The sequence below is a fragment of the Lycium barbarum genome, chromosome 10 (genome assembly GCF_019175385.1).
Source record: "Lycium barbarum isolate Lr01 chromosome 10, ASM1917538v2, whole genome shotgun sequence".
Classification (NCBI taxonomy): Eukaryota; Viridiplantae; Streptophyta; class Magnoliopsida; order Solanales; family Solanaceae; genus Lycium; species Lycium barbarum.
The window spans coordinates 121,807,547-121,825,287 of NC_083346.1; the positions used below are offsets into that span (position 1 = coordinate 121,807,547).

The 17,741-nt window shown below is 34.8% G+C and overlaps 1 protein-coding gene, 1 long non-coding RNA gene and 1 pseudogene across 7 annotated transcripts; 2 read left to right on the forward strand and 1 right to left on the reverse strand.

Annotated features, from left to right (window-relative positions):
• Window positions 1-7,514: 7,514 nt before the first annotated feature.
• LOC132614004 (disease resistance protein RPP13-like) lies at window positions 7,515-11,179 on the reverse strand. The gene is made up of 2 exons (XM_060328335.1): window positions 8,409-11,179; window positions 7,515-7,700 (listed from the first exon to the last, which is right to left on the reverse strand). Exon 1 carries the CDS (start codon window positions 10,955-10,957, stop codon window positions 8,417-8,419), a length of 2,541 nt encoding a protein of 846 aa, XP_060184318.1. The 5' UTR covers window positions 10,958-11,179; the 3' UTR covers window positions 7,515-7,700; window positions 8,409-8,416.
• LOC132614005 (uncharacterized) lies at window positions 8,465-17,430 on the forward strand. 6 transcript variants are annotated; one of them, XR_009572149.1, is made up of 8 exons: window positions 8,466-8,603; window positions 12,351-12,415; window positions 12,543-12,607; window positions 13,844-13,953; window positions 14,082-14,180; window positions 14,594-15,041; window positions 15,155-15,372; window positions 17,013-17,430. It is a non-coding gene; the product is annotated as an uncharacterized LOC132614005 (long non-coding RNA). The 6 variants fall into 6 exon arrangements; XR_009572150.1 differs by having other exon boundaries at window positions 12,543-12,598; XR_009572148.1 differs by lacking the exons at window positions 12,351-12,415; window positions 12,543-12,607 and having other exon boundaries at window positions 8,465-8,603.
• On the forward strand, window positions 15,457-15,589 carry LOC132616268 (U2 spliceosomal RNA; annotated as a pseudogene).
• Window positions 17,431-17,741: the final 311 nt, after the last annotated feature.

Genomic DNA, 17,741 nt, shown 5'->3' on the forward strand with positions numbered 1-17,741 from the left:
GGCAGACATACACACCACTATAGTGGGCAGCTTATACCCCGGACGCGGGAGGCCTGGACGCAGGCTATGATTATCACACCGCTCCTACATGGACGGGAAGCTTATACATTATCACACCGTACCTATATGGACGGGCAGCCTATACATTATTGCATACATGAGATGATGATGATTATGAGTAAGTCAGCATGTGTTATTTCTTCTATAAGTTACAGTCATATACAATTGCGTCCTTATTGATGCTTCATTCATCTCATTGACGTATTTTCATTGTTATGCCTCTCATACTCAGTACAATGTTCGTACTGACGTCCGTTTCTTTGGACGTTGTGTTCATGCCCACAGGTAGACAGGAAGGTGAGCTTGATCCAGACTCATAGAAGCTAGCAGCTGATTTGAGAGCACTCCATTGTTCGGAGGTGCTTATGATTATCTTTTGTATATATGTATTTTGGGCATGACGGGGTCTTGTCCCGTCCTTATGTTTAGCACTCCAGTAGAGGCTCGTAGATACGCAGTGTGGGTTAGATGGTCTCACGAGATGCTATTTAGTATGAATGTTATTTTGATGGCCAAGAGGCATATATATAAGTATTTATGTTTTATATGGAATGTGATTTTCCTACGATTTGAGTATAAAAGTGATAAAAGAGCATTAAATGAGTATAATGAGACATAGAACGATTGGTGCTCGGTAGTTAGCCCCGGGTACCCGTCGCGGCCCCTAGTTGGGTCGTGACAAGTTTACTCATATATATATATATATATATATTTATGATGTTGTTTTAAAAATAAAAGTTAGCATGCATGGTATCTGCCTTAAGAGGCAATCCGATATATAGGTTATCTCTTTATCTCATGTTTCCTTATCTCTTGATTATGTTGTTAGTCATGCCTTACATACTCAGTACATTGTTCGTACTGACGTCCTTTCTTGTGGACGCTGCGTTCATGCCCCAGGTAGACAGGTAGACGGATCTGATCCTTAGGAGCTTCATCAGCGGAGTTTCAGAACGCTCCAGTTGCTTCGGAGCTGCAGTTTATTGGAACTACTCTTTTGTATATATACTTGGGCATGGCGGAGTCCTGCCTCGTCTTTATGGATTCCTGTATTCTATATAGAGGGTCGTAGACAAATGTGTGTAGCCAGAAGTCCCGTATCGTTATCAGTTTATATTGTTGTATAATATTTTGGCAGCCTTGTTGACTTATGTTTATGGGCATAGTTGTTGATGATTATATAGAGATGTGTCATTATCTTGTGATATATTCTCTTACAGAGTATGATACCCATGAGCTATCTTTGTGGTCCACCTAAAAATGATTATGAGATGTATAATCAGAGGTGCTCGGTAGGTTAGCACCGGGTGCCCGTCATGGCCCTTCGGTTGGGTCGTGGCAGAAAGTTTTGCGGCGTCTGGCGTAACTTGTGGGATGTTATGATGCATATGCCGAGGGAAATGTAAACTTTGCCGAAAGAACTCTAAACTTATGCCTTTTTTCAGATTATGTTGAGTTTTGAAAGTTTGGTCATGTCTGACATAACTTGTGGAATGTTATGATACATATTTCAAGCTAAAGGTAAACTTTGTCGAGCGACATCTAAAATATACCCCGCCAAAAGTCCTGAAAGGCAAAAATTAAAGAGAAAGGAAAAAATTAGAGACCACCCCGAAATATAGGCATTTGCGCGAATGACCCGCTTTTAAAAGTAAACGTTTATAATTACATGCTGTTATAAACTTTTAAATATACATAATTTTACAAAGATCCACTAGCCCAATAAATCAACAATAGTAGTAACTAGCTATTCTTTAATATAATTCTCCCACATGATACGAACAATCTTTCACATCGAGCATGGGTCGTTTCTTACAAAATTTAAAATGATGGGTCTTTGTTTGCAAAATATAAACCTATGAGTCAAAATATATATTATAAAAAATTCAAATTACAACTTGAAACTTACTAAATATATAAGTAGCGTTTTTTTGAAACAGACAAAAATAATAATCAAGACAAGTAAACTATAAAAAGAATGAGTAGTAGTTTCAATTCTTCTACCCAAATTTCATATTTATTCAAAATACTTTGGGATTGAAGGAGCAGAGAACATTGAACTGGTAGAATTTTTTGAGCCTCCATTACTCTACTAGTTTGTATAGGAGTTGTAAGAATAGAAGGTCACATGTTCCCATACTCCGTGGATTTCACCTATTTGAGGTAAGAATCGAACTCTAACTGTGAATTTAGTTTTTAATCTTATGTGTATCATTATTATGAAGTACAATTAAGTTAAGAGATTGAATTGTGATATAACAACTTGGAAATTGTGGGGTTTCAGGCATATGTAATTGTATTTTGGTGTCTAATTTATCATGGTGACATTAATCTAGTCACTATGAAAAACATAGTTGAGGTAACCTGCATTGTGATTAATTTTCTGGCACTTCAATTGATTAAATTATGAAGTGGATATGGGTAACTCTAAACTATGCGTTGCTTTAGGGATTCATTTGACAAATTGAGTAATTTGACCGGGAATTGAGTTAGTTGGCATCTGTACTTGAATTGTGACTATTTTTTTCTTCATAAAAAAACACGATTTGGAAGTTTTATTGTGAACTGTGAGCATCTACGTTGGATGGATTTTGATATTGGAGAAATTGCACGTTTTGTCCTTCAAATGGGCTGGTCTTTAATTTTGCCTTTAGCAATTGACCTTATGCCTAGCGGGGCATAAGTTCTTTAAGGGTGCGGGACATAACTTATGAGATATTATGATGTGAAAATATAAATTTATGGACCGCGAAAAAGTTGTTTGCCTTGAGGGGCAAAAATTAAAGACCAGCATAGGACAGGGACAAAAGTGTAAATGACCCATTTTAATTTCTTTTCTCATCCCAAAGAAACCAAAACAAGACATAAGAAAAAGAGAGCAAAACAATAGAAAACACTTCAACCAGCTCATGCTAACATTGAACAACAATGTGATCCTGAATCTCTATTAGCACCAGCATGTACTTTGTCAACTGTTTTTTTGTGAAAAACGGATGTGTGTTATTGTCTTTTGGTTTTGTTACTCTGTAGTGGTATTTGGCGTTGCTTCTGTCATTGATGCAATCTTGATCTTAATAACTAGCATGAAATGAATGTGACTACCATTTAAGTAGACAGAAGAGGGATCGAAGAGGGTGCCATCTGGTAAGCTTAAAGCAGGTCCTCTATCGAATTTTTTTAAACAGTTATGCTCTTTAGTGTGTTCATCGGAAGTGGGAGTTGTCCATGATATTTTCAACGCAAAATGACTTCCGTCATATCAAAGACACATCATTTCTTAATGACACTCAAATTTAGGTCCTTTTAAGGATAGATCGCGTCCATATCAAGCAAATTAAATGTCTTAAGTTAATCAAATTAGTTCTCTGGGGAGATAATCAGATTAATCAGTACTAACATAGTATTACATAAAGCATTGTCTTAAATGTGGATAAGCAAGATAACATACAGTAGAACAATTAATTAAAACATCACAAAATCATTTTTGCATAGAATCCCAAAAATAACTTCATTGATGAATTGAGTGACTTTTTGTAGAAGACCCTATGCTGTATTTATACACAAGGAAAGGATCCTTGTACGATGGTGAAGATGAAATCATATAATTAATTCCCTAACAAATTACTATTAAAAATAAATGTAAACTAATTTATTTACAGTTTTGCCCTTATTGTTGCTATAGATGTACAATTTATTGTTGCTGCATATGCTGGTGGGCACGTGTTTAGCACTTGGGTCCACATGAATCTTCTTCTTCTTCTTTGCTTTGTGAAACCTAAAATCAGAGGGCTCTGTACTTAACATCTATTAAATCAAATCTCTTCAACCTCTCCACGTCTTTCATTCTCTGAGGAATCAAGAAGAGAATTGACCGTTTCTTACTGTATTTTTGTCTCTGTGCATCAAGAAGAGAAAGAAATTTAATGTAATCCCCTAGAATAAAATTGACCATTTCTTACTGTCATCCAAGTGATTAGTGATTTCACTTGTGTGCAATTTTTTCTTTAGCGCGTTTGAGATACATTTTCCTAAGAAGTAGAATAATCGCAGCCTCATAATATTCTATTTTAGATAAATTTCAAGTGACACTTCTTTCTATAATTGAACAAATAAGAAGTCTAGACCACTTTGCTACCCCTATAGAATTTTGACACTTTGTCCATTGACAATTTAGAATTTTAGAATGACTAAAAAAGGGCATATTAGAAAAGAAAAAAAAAAGTAAAAGTCTATCAAAGTACAACACCTCTTGCAGCTATTTGATGGTTAAAAATGAATGAAAGGACATCTCTTTTATTTTAGGATACAACTTCTAGTTTAAAACTTTAATTACTAATTAATATTTTAATATCTACAAAACATAAATCCAGTTGTGAAATTTGTTGTTATAAAACAAAGTTTGTTATTATCCATATATTGAGAAAGTTAAAATGATGGGAGAGTTTAAGCTTGTGAATAACCTTTATTAAAAAAAAAAATATGTACATTAATTGAAAACTCAACGTAGAGAATAAATTTCTTACCATCAAATAATGCAGTAAAAAACAGGGTATCTTAAGGTAATATGTCAAATTCCCAAAAAATAATTACAGAAATTCAAGAACACAATTGATATTAGAGGCTATAATACCTTGATAAATTTACTTTCGGTTTAAGAAAATCCATTCCTATTAGAGATCAAAATAAAAAGTTCCACTTCCAGTCCCAGGTTCTAAAATAGAATGAAACAAAACAGAAGAGAATAAGATCAATTGATAATCATAATTACATGTTGATGAATCAACAAAAATCAAAATAAAGTAAATAAAATAATTACACCTCCCAAATAAGATCAGATATAGAAAAAAACAAACTGCGTCTAAAGATAATTATTATCAGAAAAAATATCATATATTTGAATTACCCCAAAAAGGATATTAGAGCAAATAAGATTACGTCAAAGTAATGATATTCCAAACCAAAAAGTTACAAAAAGATAAAAGGATAATATTCCAAACCTGGGATAAGAAATACTATTTTGTCTCTAAATAACTTTTCACCTTACTATCAGGGGCGGATCCACCCTATAGGTTGGGGGTGGCATGACACCCCCTCGATAAATAATTTTTTATATACTTATGTTGTAATCTGCTTAAATTAGGTTAAAGTCTTGATCCTGCCACCCCTAGTCATAAATTAGACAAAGGTGTCACGACTGGTAGACAAGTTTGAATCTATCTTGAACATTTTTTTACTCTCATTTTTCTTTGCGCTTTTTACTTCCTTTGTACCATTTTCGGCCCTCCCAATTTTCTAGTTATCTCTTTATTATTTATATTTCCTTTCCTCTTTTCTATTATTTTATCTGTGATCTCTAGAGAGAACACACAAATAGAAACTTCAAAATCCCTTAAATTAAGCATTTCTCTTAATCTCAAATCTGTGAGTATTTAAATCGAAAAACTTGGGTCTCAATGAGAATTTTAGATTGAGATCAAAATTCAAATTTTTATTTATTTATAATTTCTTTTGTTTATTACTCTCTCCGTCCATGTTTACTAGTCTATATTTGACTTGGGACACTCTTAATAAGCAATAAATAAAATGAGAAATGAATTGTTTAAAATAGGTATAAAATGATAAATTATGTCTTGATTTTTCAAACTATATAGCTTACAAGTAAAAGTGGACATATATTTTTAGTATAATGGACAAATAAAAATGGACGGAGGGAGTGTATTATAAAAATTTATGCTATTCTATAATTGTTAAATTCAATCTAAATCACTTTACTACTTAAATTGTGATGGAAATTTCGTAAGTACTGCTTAGAAAAAAACATGAAATTTATGATTTATTTTTGAGAACTTGTAGTTTATCTAATTCTACATTTACTTATTGGGAGTATTTACCTATTGAAGAGTTTTTCTATTATTTTTCTTATTTTGATTGATGTAATTCCCTTATTGAAGATGTTGTTTTTACTTGTGCAAATTCATTTTTTAATATACATAAGAGAGGCAAGTCCCTTGGTGAAAATGTTGATTTTACTTCCGTTGTTAATGGGTGTTAATGAGTGTGATTCCTTGTTTAAGACGCTAAATATGTTCGTTTTTTAATTTTTGAGGTGTAATTTTCATATTTGTAAATAAATAAAAAGCCTATTAAGTTGACCCGAATAAACTAAAAAGAGATGAACCCGACCTGGATACACGTTCCTAACAAGATGTCTGTTGAAGAAAATTGTGGCACCCGCTACTTTCAAATCCTAGATCCGCCTCTGCTTACTATCATAGTACTATGAAAATGAGTTAGCAACAAAAAGATTTCTACCAAAAAAAAAAAATGACTGGCGATTTCTAAAGCTTTACCTGTTATAAGGTCCTTCATCGGATGTATTTGCAGTTTTGCTCATTACTGCCAGATTGATCATATGTTGTGCCTTCAAATTGTGAGGAATGGATTGGTAATATATTGCCTTTGTAGTGATTAAATATAATATGTATAATAATGATAGGTACTAAATAGGGTAGTAAATATTGATCACTAACTGCTAAATATGGGTTACGTGCATGTATTGAGGAATTGTAAGAGTCAATATTGGACAAGGCATATTAAACATAATTAAGAGAGTTTAATGAATGATTTATTAAGTTTTTTTACATGACACATAAATGGAAAAAAATAAGTAAAAAGCTAAAAAAAAGAGAAAAAAGATAAATAACAATGGAGACCATAGAGAGTTGTCACATCACTTTGTCTATGCCTAGCTTTATAGTATATATAGGGATAGATTTTCAACAATGAAATTTATTTTACATAGAAAATCTAAGTCTAGGCTAAAAGTTACGAGCTCATTTGAACCCATAGCTATTACTCCATCCGTTTCAATGTATGTGAACCTTTTCGGATTACGAGGGTCAAACTTTATAACTTTGACCGTAAATTTTGACATAGATTTTTTGAGTTTGTAAAAATAATATTTATATATTTAGAAACTACATAAAAAGTATTATAAGTTATGATAATTTATAGTTCAAATAATTTAGAAAAAATATAAGAAAAACATGGTCAAAAACCACCTCGTAGACGCCCCAAATAAATTGAAACGAAGGCAGACAGTGGCAGTGACCATCATCCAACTATCCAGAGATAGAGCGAACCCATAGAATACATCATAATTAACTTCATTAGCCAATCGATAACTAAATAACAACGGAAATTTAATAAATCTCAACATAGTAGTCACATGGATAACAATATCTGAATCATCTTCCCATATTGAGTCATAATCCTCAACAAATACATAACCCGTAATGGAAACTTCTAAGAATCTCTACCAAACAGACCCCGCATGATAAGTAAAGTCTAAGAAGTAAAAAGCATAAGCTAGATGAAGGATCTACATTTAAGCGATAAAAGAGAGTAAAGGAAACCATTTTTGCAGAACAAATAATTAAAACATCACAAAATCATTCTTACATAGAATCCCATAAACAATTCTATTCAAACCAATTCCACACACTCAATAAAACCCAAAACAAAAGAAAATTAAACACTCAAAAACCAAAGCAAAATATTCAAGTTTGAGATAAGCTCTCATTGACAGCCCTGAAATGTGATTAATGCTTCTACAATGTGAATGTCTTCAAGTGGTTCTCCTGTTTCACCCAAATTATAAGACATAAAAAATAATTAGTATTCAATAAAAGACAACAAATTTATCAATTGCCTAAATTAAAGAGTAATTATAATGTTTACTTAATCGTGAGAGTCATTTTTTATAGAATTATATTCAGTGGCGGATCCAAGATTTTGAGTTCGGAGGTGCTTGATAATAATAGAGAAGTGAAATTATCACTTCATGGGTGCTCTATTAACTATTTATATCTGTTTCTTTATATTTTCTATACAGCTTATACACTCCGTGACTGAGTTCAATGGATGCTGGAGCACCCAAAATTTGCTAGTGGGTCCACCCCTGATTATATTTAACTTTATATTAGTTGCTCCAACCAATTCTGAAACAGTTTTAATAATCAAATTTTCATCAAGAAACTCTCCAATGTGCTATTAGTATTATTATTAATTTGTAATTGAAGGATATATATTTTGGAAGTTATTTTCATTGACCGAATAAACACCAACAAACAATTTTTAGGAAAGTATACGCATGAAAATCAAAATAATTACTTTTGTCACACGAGACAAAATCTCAGCCATGATAAATTTACGTATAGCCAATTATTTGTAATTGACTTTTATTAGTAAGTTTGTGATGTACCAAAAAAAAAAAACTAATACTAACAGATCAGCGGCAGAATGAGTAAAAGCAAAAGAAATGGTGATTAGGGATTGGGATTTGTTACCTCTGCTATTACCCAAGTAGCTTCAACCTCTCCACGTCTTTCATTCTCTCGGGAATCTCGTTTAGCTTTGGACATTCATGGATACCAAGACCTTTAATCAGAGGCATTGCACTTGTGGCTAAATTCCATCTTTTTAGGTTATCAAGAAATTCAAGATGAAGGAACTCCAGTTGACTGAAGCTGTTATCACTGCAGGTAATTTCTTTTCCTGAATAAGCTCCTCTTCTTAATTGGAGATCCCTTAGGTTTGGCAACATTCCCAGAATAGGCATCGGATCTTCCATGAGTTTTGACAACTCAAGGATCATCATTGTGATTGAATTTGGAAATGGGGGTAGTTTCTCTATTCTCCCTCTTAACCACAATTTCTGGAGCTTTTGACAACAACTAAGAAATTCTAGGGCTGGGAATGATTGAGTAGGACACCACAATCGGAGAGTGCTAAGGCTTTTAAAGCTGCTAATGTTGTTTAGGGAGTAAGATTCCTTAATCATACCCATGGTTAATTCTCGAACATTGACTAAATCAACAGGGTTAACATCTCGCCACTGATCACAACTAACGCCTCTAAGAACTTGAAGACTTGTGAGTTTGTTTATATGTACCAGAGGTTCTGAATATTCAACGAATAAGTGTCTTAGATTTACTAGATTGGCTGTCTCAGGAGGTAGTTGGCATGGGTTTGCGTAGTTTTGGACATCAAGTGTCTGTAAATTCTTGAGGTTGCCAATGGAGGAGGGAAGATCAGGGGTATCTCCCAATCTTAATAACTTAAGGTGGTACAAACTTCCTATGGCATCAGGTACTGCAGAACTATCCTCCAAGTACAATACATGTATATGTTGGAAACCACTACGGAAGTTTATAACATCCAACTTCTCAAAGAACATAACTGACCTTAACTTCAAGTTAGAAAGATCAAGTGAGAGGTACCTTTGTGCTTGACCATGAACGACATGTCTGAGACATAAGGGGGATATGGAGTGCTTTCTTGGATCATAAATGTCAAAGAAGTTTACCTCCAATGCCTTTTTTACGGCAAGATCCCGAAGTAGATCATGAATCCTGCATCTCGTAACTTTTTCCCAATATGTACCTGCCACTTGAACCAAACTTCGTCTTATCAGCCCATTCAAGAATCCTTCAACGACATCCTCCATTCTTTCTTCTCCATTTGGTATGAAACCTTCGGCGGTCCACAGCCGCGTTATGTTGTCAGCATCGATCACACTATCTTCTGGAAAAATACCGAAGTAAAGAAAACACTGTTTGAGCACAGTTGGCAAATCATTGTAGCTCAATGATAGTATGTAGGAGATTTCAACAGAGTCATCTTTAATATTCTGCCAAAGGTGGTCCTTCACCTTTTGCCATTGTTCTGTCCCCCTTTTATGCGAAAGTAGTCCACTTAATACAACAATCGCAAGAGGTAAGCCTCCACACTTGTCCACCATATCCTTAGCTAGCCTTTCCACTGTTGGGACCATTACCTGAACATCGAGTAGTTTCTTGCAAAAGAGGTCCCAACTCTCTTCTTGGTTAAGGTAACAGAGTTTATGGACAAAACCTTTGTTATCTGCTCTTTCGGCAACATCCTCCTTCCGCGTGGTAATGATAACTCTGCTGCCATTCTTGCTATCCGGGAATGCTCTTTTCAGACTTTCCCAAGCTTCTCTATGCCATACATCATCGACCACCACAAGGTATTTTTTCTCTTTCAGTAGATTCCGAAGGTGTCTTTCTAGATCTGTCACGTCCGTCATCTTTTCCAACAGATCTAGAGTTTCCCTGTCACATCCTTCGATGGATTTGATGATACTCTTTAGGAGATCCATGGTGTTATACTCTTGAGAAACACAAATCCAAATGCGTGTTGGGAATCTAGAGACTATATTAGGACTATTGTAGAGGTTTCTCGCAAGAGTGGTCTTGCCTAGTCCGCCCATACCATAAATGGAGATGGCGCTTCGATGAGGCTCTGCTTTGAGAAGTTCGGCTAGAAATCTTTCTACAACATCCTGAAAGCCAACAAAAATCTGATCTTGATCGTCCACATAGGAGGTAGTTCTCCTCAGTGTTGTAAATATGGCAGACCGATTGTTTGGCCGATTACTTGGCCCTTCTCCTGCAATATTATCGATATTTCTAATACCATAAGTATCTCGTTTGCGAGAGATATCCATGACTCGCTGCTTGAGGGATTGGATCTCCTTGCTGACATCATAGAATTTGGCCTCCTTACTACAGATGCAAGTGCAAGCCTTGAGACGACTAGCAAATCCATCGTCATCGCGTTTACCAGCCTCAAAGCTGTAAGTCTCTAGTATAGCGACAGCATCATTAGCAACAGAGTTGATATCAAACACCCATTGTTGAACTCTATGATCTCCAACTTGCTTTTCTTCTGCATCTTTGAGGAAAGACTGCATGAAGAGAAGCTCATTTCGAAGCCACTGCACTTCCTCTCTCAGACTTAAACGCAGGTTAACTTCCTGTATGAGGAAATTCCCCAGGCTTTCAACTGCAAATGACACAAAAGCATCAACCATTTTCAAGAGTCTTGATATTTAGTATACTCAGAGCTGGAAAAAAAGGGGTTGTATGGAAAATATTGGAAGAAAGCTGGAGAAAGAGAAACAGTAGAGATAAAACTAAGATCAAGTTGAAGAAACTGAAGTCGTTGATTTTGAGTTTGATAAGAGATGAATACTGTTTTTGTGTTAATGAATTGAGTGTTTAAGATGGTCCATTAATAAATTGATTAAAGCATAAAAAATCCGACAGATGAAGTTATGTGGGGCTTGTGGAAAAATATGTGGGGAAAAGTTAAAAGTAAGAATAATATGTGCTGTACAGTGGTCCGCCACCTAATAATTCTGTTTGGACAATAATGGGCAAAATGATACAAAGTATATTTTAAATCAAGTCGGCTGCAACTGCTGCCGGAAAGAAGTTGATACAAAGTTAGTATATTTTAATAGGGAAAAGGACCTGATTTATCCCTCTACTTAAAAAAAAAAAGTTTATATTTACCCCTCGTTATACTATCAGGTCATTTATACCCCTACCGTTACAATAGTTGAAATATTTGCCCCTATTTTTAACAGAGGGGTAAATATGAACCTTTTCCAAAGTAGAGGGGTAAATCAGGCCCTAAAAAATAAAACACCCTAAAGTTTCCAAACAAAACTTACTTCGGGTACCTTTTCAACCCCTAAAATGACTATCCGAACGTCTACATATCCTTGATGTATTGAGCCTACATTATTGTACGTAGAAAAAATATCAGGTTCTATATAAAATATTGACGTTTCGGAGTCTTGACCCACCACTAATCATTGGTCAAAGTATGAAAAAAAAAAACTAAATTTTTTCAACCAAAACTTACTTCGGGTACCTTTTCAACCCCTAAAATGACGATCCGAACGTCTACGAATCCTTGATGTATTGAGCCTACATTATTGTACGTAGAAAAAAATATCAGGTTCTATATAAAATATTGACGTTTCGAAATCTTGACACACGACTAATCATTGGTCAAAGTATGAAAAATAACACTAAGTGTGGCAAAAAATAAAGTTGGCCAATTTTTGTTTACTGTTTATATAACGCAGTAAAATTCTGTGTTATAGGAGCACCAAATGTTTTTTTCTATAACGCAGTAAAATACTGCGTTATAGCACTTAACGGGTCCGTCTCCGTTAGTGCTATAGCGCAGTAAAATACTGCGCTATAGGTACTTTAGTAACTTTTTTTTTTGTTGGGGTATTTTGGTTCAAACTGTTTTTTTAGGCATTTTGGTTCCGGACTCTCACCAGTTTCGTTTGAAAAAACTTAGTGTTATTTTTCATACTTTGACCAAGGATTAGTCGTGTTTCAAGATTCTGAAACGTCAATATTTTATATAGAACCTGATATTTTTTTCTGCGTACAATAATGTAGGCTCAATACATCAAGGATTCGTAGACGTTCGGATCGTCATTTTAGCGGTTGAAAAGGTGCCCGAAGTAAGTTTTGTTTGAATAAATTTAGTTTTTTATTCATACTTTGACCAATGATTAGTGGTGTGTCAAGACTCCGAAACGTCAATATTTTATATAGAACCTGATATTTTTTCTACGTACAATAATGTAGGCTCAATACATCAAGGATATCTAGACGTTCGGATAGTCATTTTAGGGGTTGAAAAGGTACCCGAAGTAAGTTTTGTTTGGAAACTTTATGGTGTTTTATTTTTTAGGGCCTGATTTACCCCTCTACTTTGGAAAAGGTTCATATTTACCCCTCTGTTAAAAATAGAGGCAAATATTTCAACTATTGTAACAGTAGGGGTATAAATGACCTGATAGTATAACGAGGGGTAATATGAATTTTTTTTTAAAGTAGAGGGGTAAATCAGACCCTTCTCCCTATTTTAATATGTTGTTAGAAGTATATTTTAATATGTTGCTAGTTGTCATTTAACTACTCTTATATTTGAATTGTTTCAAGTTTGACCAGCCACTTCAATCCACGCTCAATAATTGATGTTTGTTGGATACGAATGTTACTTTTGATCGTAATCATTCTACATAAAACAATAATTTCCAATTTGGATTAATATTAGCTGGATTTGTATTCATTGTTTGTACGCATCCCCCAGAAATTAATTTAACTCCATGTTATTGTCCATCACTATATATTGAGTATTAAATAGTAATAGTAGTATAATTGGTTTGTTTGGAGTGGGAGACCTGAAAAGCCTCTTTCTAGACAATCATTTGATTTTATAGGAGAAATTCAAATCAAGGTTGGCATAAGTTTGATGCATAGTTTGTTATGAATGGGCCTGAACCAGTATTTATAAATGGGCCAGTGGAATGGGATCCAGGGTGATAAATAGTGCCTAGCAATTGGGATTATGAGGACTTCTTATCTCCTTTCTTCGAGTCTGAGCTTGTCATCCCCATTCTTTGTTTACTGTTTCATTTCTTAGTTTTCCGATTGTAATTTCCTATTTCAGTATGTTAAATACAATCATCTACGCTCTTGTTGAGTATTTGTAGTAGTGTTTACTACGGAGTTAAGTATATTTTAGTTTAGTTTCTTCTTTTTTGATTAAGTAAAACAATAACATCAAATGGCGATTGACATTAGCAACTACAGTATTATTCATTGTTCGTACATATTCCCCAGAAAATTTAAAATTAATTTGGACGGCCAAGGAACTCCCCATGTTATGGCCCCGTCGAGTATTAAATAGGAGTAGTAAAATTGATGTTTAGTTGGTATAAGTCTCCTGTTAAGCTGCAAGTTTATTTTCTAAATGAAAGGTTTTCAGCCTCATTGCTCTGTTTTATGGATGATAGATACTACTGCTTTGCTGTGCATGTAATTTCCTCTTTTGTTTTCCCATGTCTAATCTTTGTGAATTTTTCCTGGCCTCTATCATTCAGGCAAAACTAATCCATATGTTATTCTAAAACTTGGAGATAAGGTAATACAGAGCAAAAGAAACAGTCAAACTACTGTTATTGGACCTCCTGGAGAGCCTATATGGAATCAGGTGATTTAAATATAAATCTGTTGACCTAATATGCTGATAGGATTTATTTGGTGGTGGCTTGCTTTATCTTCTGCTGTAAGCCTGTAACTTATACATCTTTTTCCCATGTTTCTTTTCCTTTTTTATAGGATTTTCACATGTTTGTCATAAACCCCACGAGACAATAGCTATACATAGATGCAAAGGATTCCCTTGGATTTATAGACTTGAGTATCGGCTCAAGAGAGGTACATGAAAATATTATCTATTGTATTTGTTTCTGAAAGGCAATCCATCTAAGTTTGTTGGTTTTGTAATGTGCCTTACACAAAATGGAAAATGGAAATGAATAAAGGGCTTATACAGTGCGCAAAGTACTCCCAACTAGTGCAGGGGTGGAGGAGACTGGTTATACTGTACGTATCCTGTCACTTTCTTTTCTGCAAAGAGGTTGTCTCCATGCCTCAAGCCAGCGATCTAGTGTCACAAAGAGCAACTCTACCGTAGTGACAAGGCTAGGCCTCTAATAATGCAAATGATTACACTTGGAAAAGGATACTTTTGGCGTTTTATTTTTTTTCTATGAGGCACATTATTATTAATGATGATCAGGGTAGATATTTGTATAAAAAGGTATCCTGCTAATGAATATTGCTTCTAGGTCGATCTTGGATCTCTCGAAGATACTGTACCAACCGACGTAATTGTGGTCCTCAAAGGCTGGGGACTACTGGGACCAAGGCCTGTAGGAGAGATTATACTGCTACTGACATATAAAGCTTATGTCGAAGATGAGGAGGATGAAAAGATTGAAGCAAGATCCATGGATTTGGATGCTTCAGATGATGAATTGTCCAACTTCGATGAACGAGATACTGCTGTCTATGAGCAGCTTGGGAAGAGTATGTCAAGTGGAACAGATAAAGAATCATTTATGGATTTATTAGCAGCATTAATTGTCAGCGAGGAATTCCAAGGGATTGTGGCATCTGAAACAGGCAATGGTAAATCTGTAGATGAGTTTAAAACTGGAGTGTCAACATCAAGACAACATACTCCTGCTAGATCTGTAGAGCAAAAGTCTGATACTTTTCCTGAAAATTTTGGAGGTAAAGTACATTGAATTGTTCTAGATAGTTCAAATCCCAGTTTCTTTGTTTTGCAGGAAATGCGTAGAGTTCTTCTCATTTCTTGCATCTCTAAATAACATTCTTATTTGCAGAATCAGCCCTGTTTTGGCTAGCGATTATTACAAGTGTATCAGTTCTAATTGCTCTCAATGTCAGTGGTTCTAGCATTTTCAATCCATGAATAACGAAACAAAATAAAACTGATAGCCCCTGTAACGAATACAATATAGAGCTTCTGCGGGAATGATTCTGCCTAACCACACAGTTGTCACCACTCTGGGATTGCCCGAACAGAAACCTTATATTCAAGGTGTGTTTTTCTTCTGATCCTATACCTTAACTCACTTTTCCTCATGCATTTGTCATTTAAACTTATTTCTCTAACTCTTGTTGGATACCTTTGTCGGCCTTTTGGCTAAGATCAACTGTAGTATCTGTTCTTATCAGTTCCCCCGCCTCTTGCTGTTGTTTGCTTTTCATTCCTTAAGGGCATGGCTGTACATTCTTCAAATATGCAAACAACTTTTTTGTTTTTTGGGCTTTTCCTCTCCTCAAGCAATTTTTTTTGACGATTCAATTGTGTTCTGCAATGCTGATTTTTTTACCTACTGACAGATAAAACAATTGAGTGATCCATATCAAGGAGAAGAGAAATAAACGTTTTAACCTAAAAACGGAAACAATAACACATAAGCAGCCCTCTATTCCCAAATTAGATATGAGGCAGAAGGGAGCCCGTCCATATTTTATTCTGATAAACTCTTCTGCAATGCTGATTTTTTTACCTACTGACAGATAAAACAATTGAGTGATCCATATCAAGGAGAAGAGAAATAAACGTTTTAACCTAAAAACGGAAACAATAACACATAAGCAGCCCTCTATTCCCAAATTAGATATGAGGCAGAAGGGAGCCCATCCATATTTTATTCTAATCAACTTTACCCAGTATGGAAAAAATAGCCTCTGTAGCTGGCATGATGCTATGCACGCCGAGTAAAGAAACCAACAATAAAAAATCAGTTCATCTTGAACAACAACAAAAAGTAAAAAAGAACTTTTTTCTTTTGGGGTTTCCTGCTGTACCATTTTCTTAAATACATTCCATATTTTATTATGCTTTTAGTGGAAAACAACAGTAGTTCTTAATAGGAGCATCTGTAATTTACAAAAAGTTTGGAGTAAGTGATTTATATGCAACTAAATTTAGCAACCAATGACAAAGCTTCCATATAGCTTGCATATAGGAAATTGGGATGGTTTTATGTAGTGTAACTTATATGCAACTAATTATAGCAACCAGTGACAAAGCTAGCAGAAGGTGATGTGAAATTATAGCGGGTGGTTTATGTTTGTGAACTTACTAAAGTTAAGATAAGACTTGTCTTTACTAAAGTTCTTTTCTCATGAAAGTGATGCTCAATTATGTAAGTTTGGAGTTTTCTTTATGCTTCTTGTGAAATGTGGAAGAATTTGATTTCTTTTTATGGTTTAAGGTGAAGAATGTCATGATGTGCTTGAAGTTAATTCCAAGGTTAATTTAATGGTAACCATACAAAGGGTTGCTAATAATTTCATAATGAGGCATAACATATTAGGTGGCCGTATAAAGGGCTCCGAGTAACCGTACAAAGGGTTAACATTTTTTTTTTAATAATGAGGTGCAACATGAATGGTAACCGCATAAAGGGTTACGAGCATCCATATAAAGGGTTGCTAATATTTTCATAATGATGTAAATGATTTGATAGCCATATAAAGGACTACGAGTAACCGTATAAAGAGTTACTAAGTGTCGTTCGGTCGACTAGAAAACTTTAAAGAAAGTGAAAGAAGGACCTAATGAATCAAGTTATAAGTCTCAAGTGATTATGTTTCTGCTTCAGTGTTGTATGATTCTTTATGATAAATTATGACTTATTTCCTCTCTTACGTCTTCATTATCTACAGATTTTGATCCTAGATTTTATTCGGACTTTAGTGAGGAGAATCTTGAGACTCACTGAGTACGGTGGATTGTACTAACGTTCTCTTTTGGGAACCTATGTTGGTCTGCGGTACAACGTAGGTGCAAGTTTTGCAGACAAATAGGCTTCAAGCTAGAGATCATCGCTCTCCGTGCTTTTGGTAGCTCCACTTCTTGCTTTCCGTGGGGACTCGTATATGTTTATTCATTTATTCCTTTACTTGGCATTTGTTTTGGGATTAGCCAGAAACCCTATGTCCTGTGCATTTCCTTTAGTACTTCAGTAGAGGCTTCATAGACGTGTTTTAGTGGATAACAGTACTTGGCATCATTTTTAGTACGTTTCAGTATTTATGGATTTCGAGATTCATTTGGATTATTTTAAGGATTGTTTGCATTAGAGTTTTTAGAGTTAAGTTATTTATTTAAATGCACGTGGGTTATGTGTTGTGAAAAAGTACAGGTTAGAATAGTGAAGCTGGTTCGCTCGGTCAAGGCACTGATTGCCAGTCATGGCTTGTTTAGAAAACGGGTCGTGACAAATTAGTATTCAATAAAAGATAACAAATTTATCAATTACCTAAATTAATGATTATTATTATCGGGGCAATATCAGGTGGAAACCAAATAATAGTCTTTCAATAGTAATAGTCTTCCAATAAAACTCAATTTGTTTTTGGTATGAAGAACGTCATTTTCGAGGAAAAGCTTTG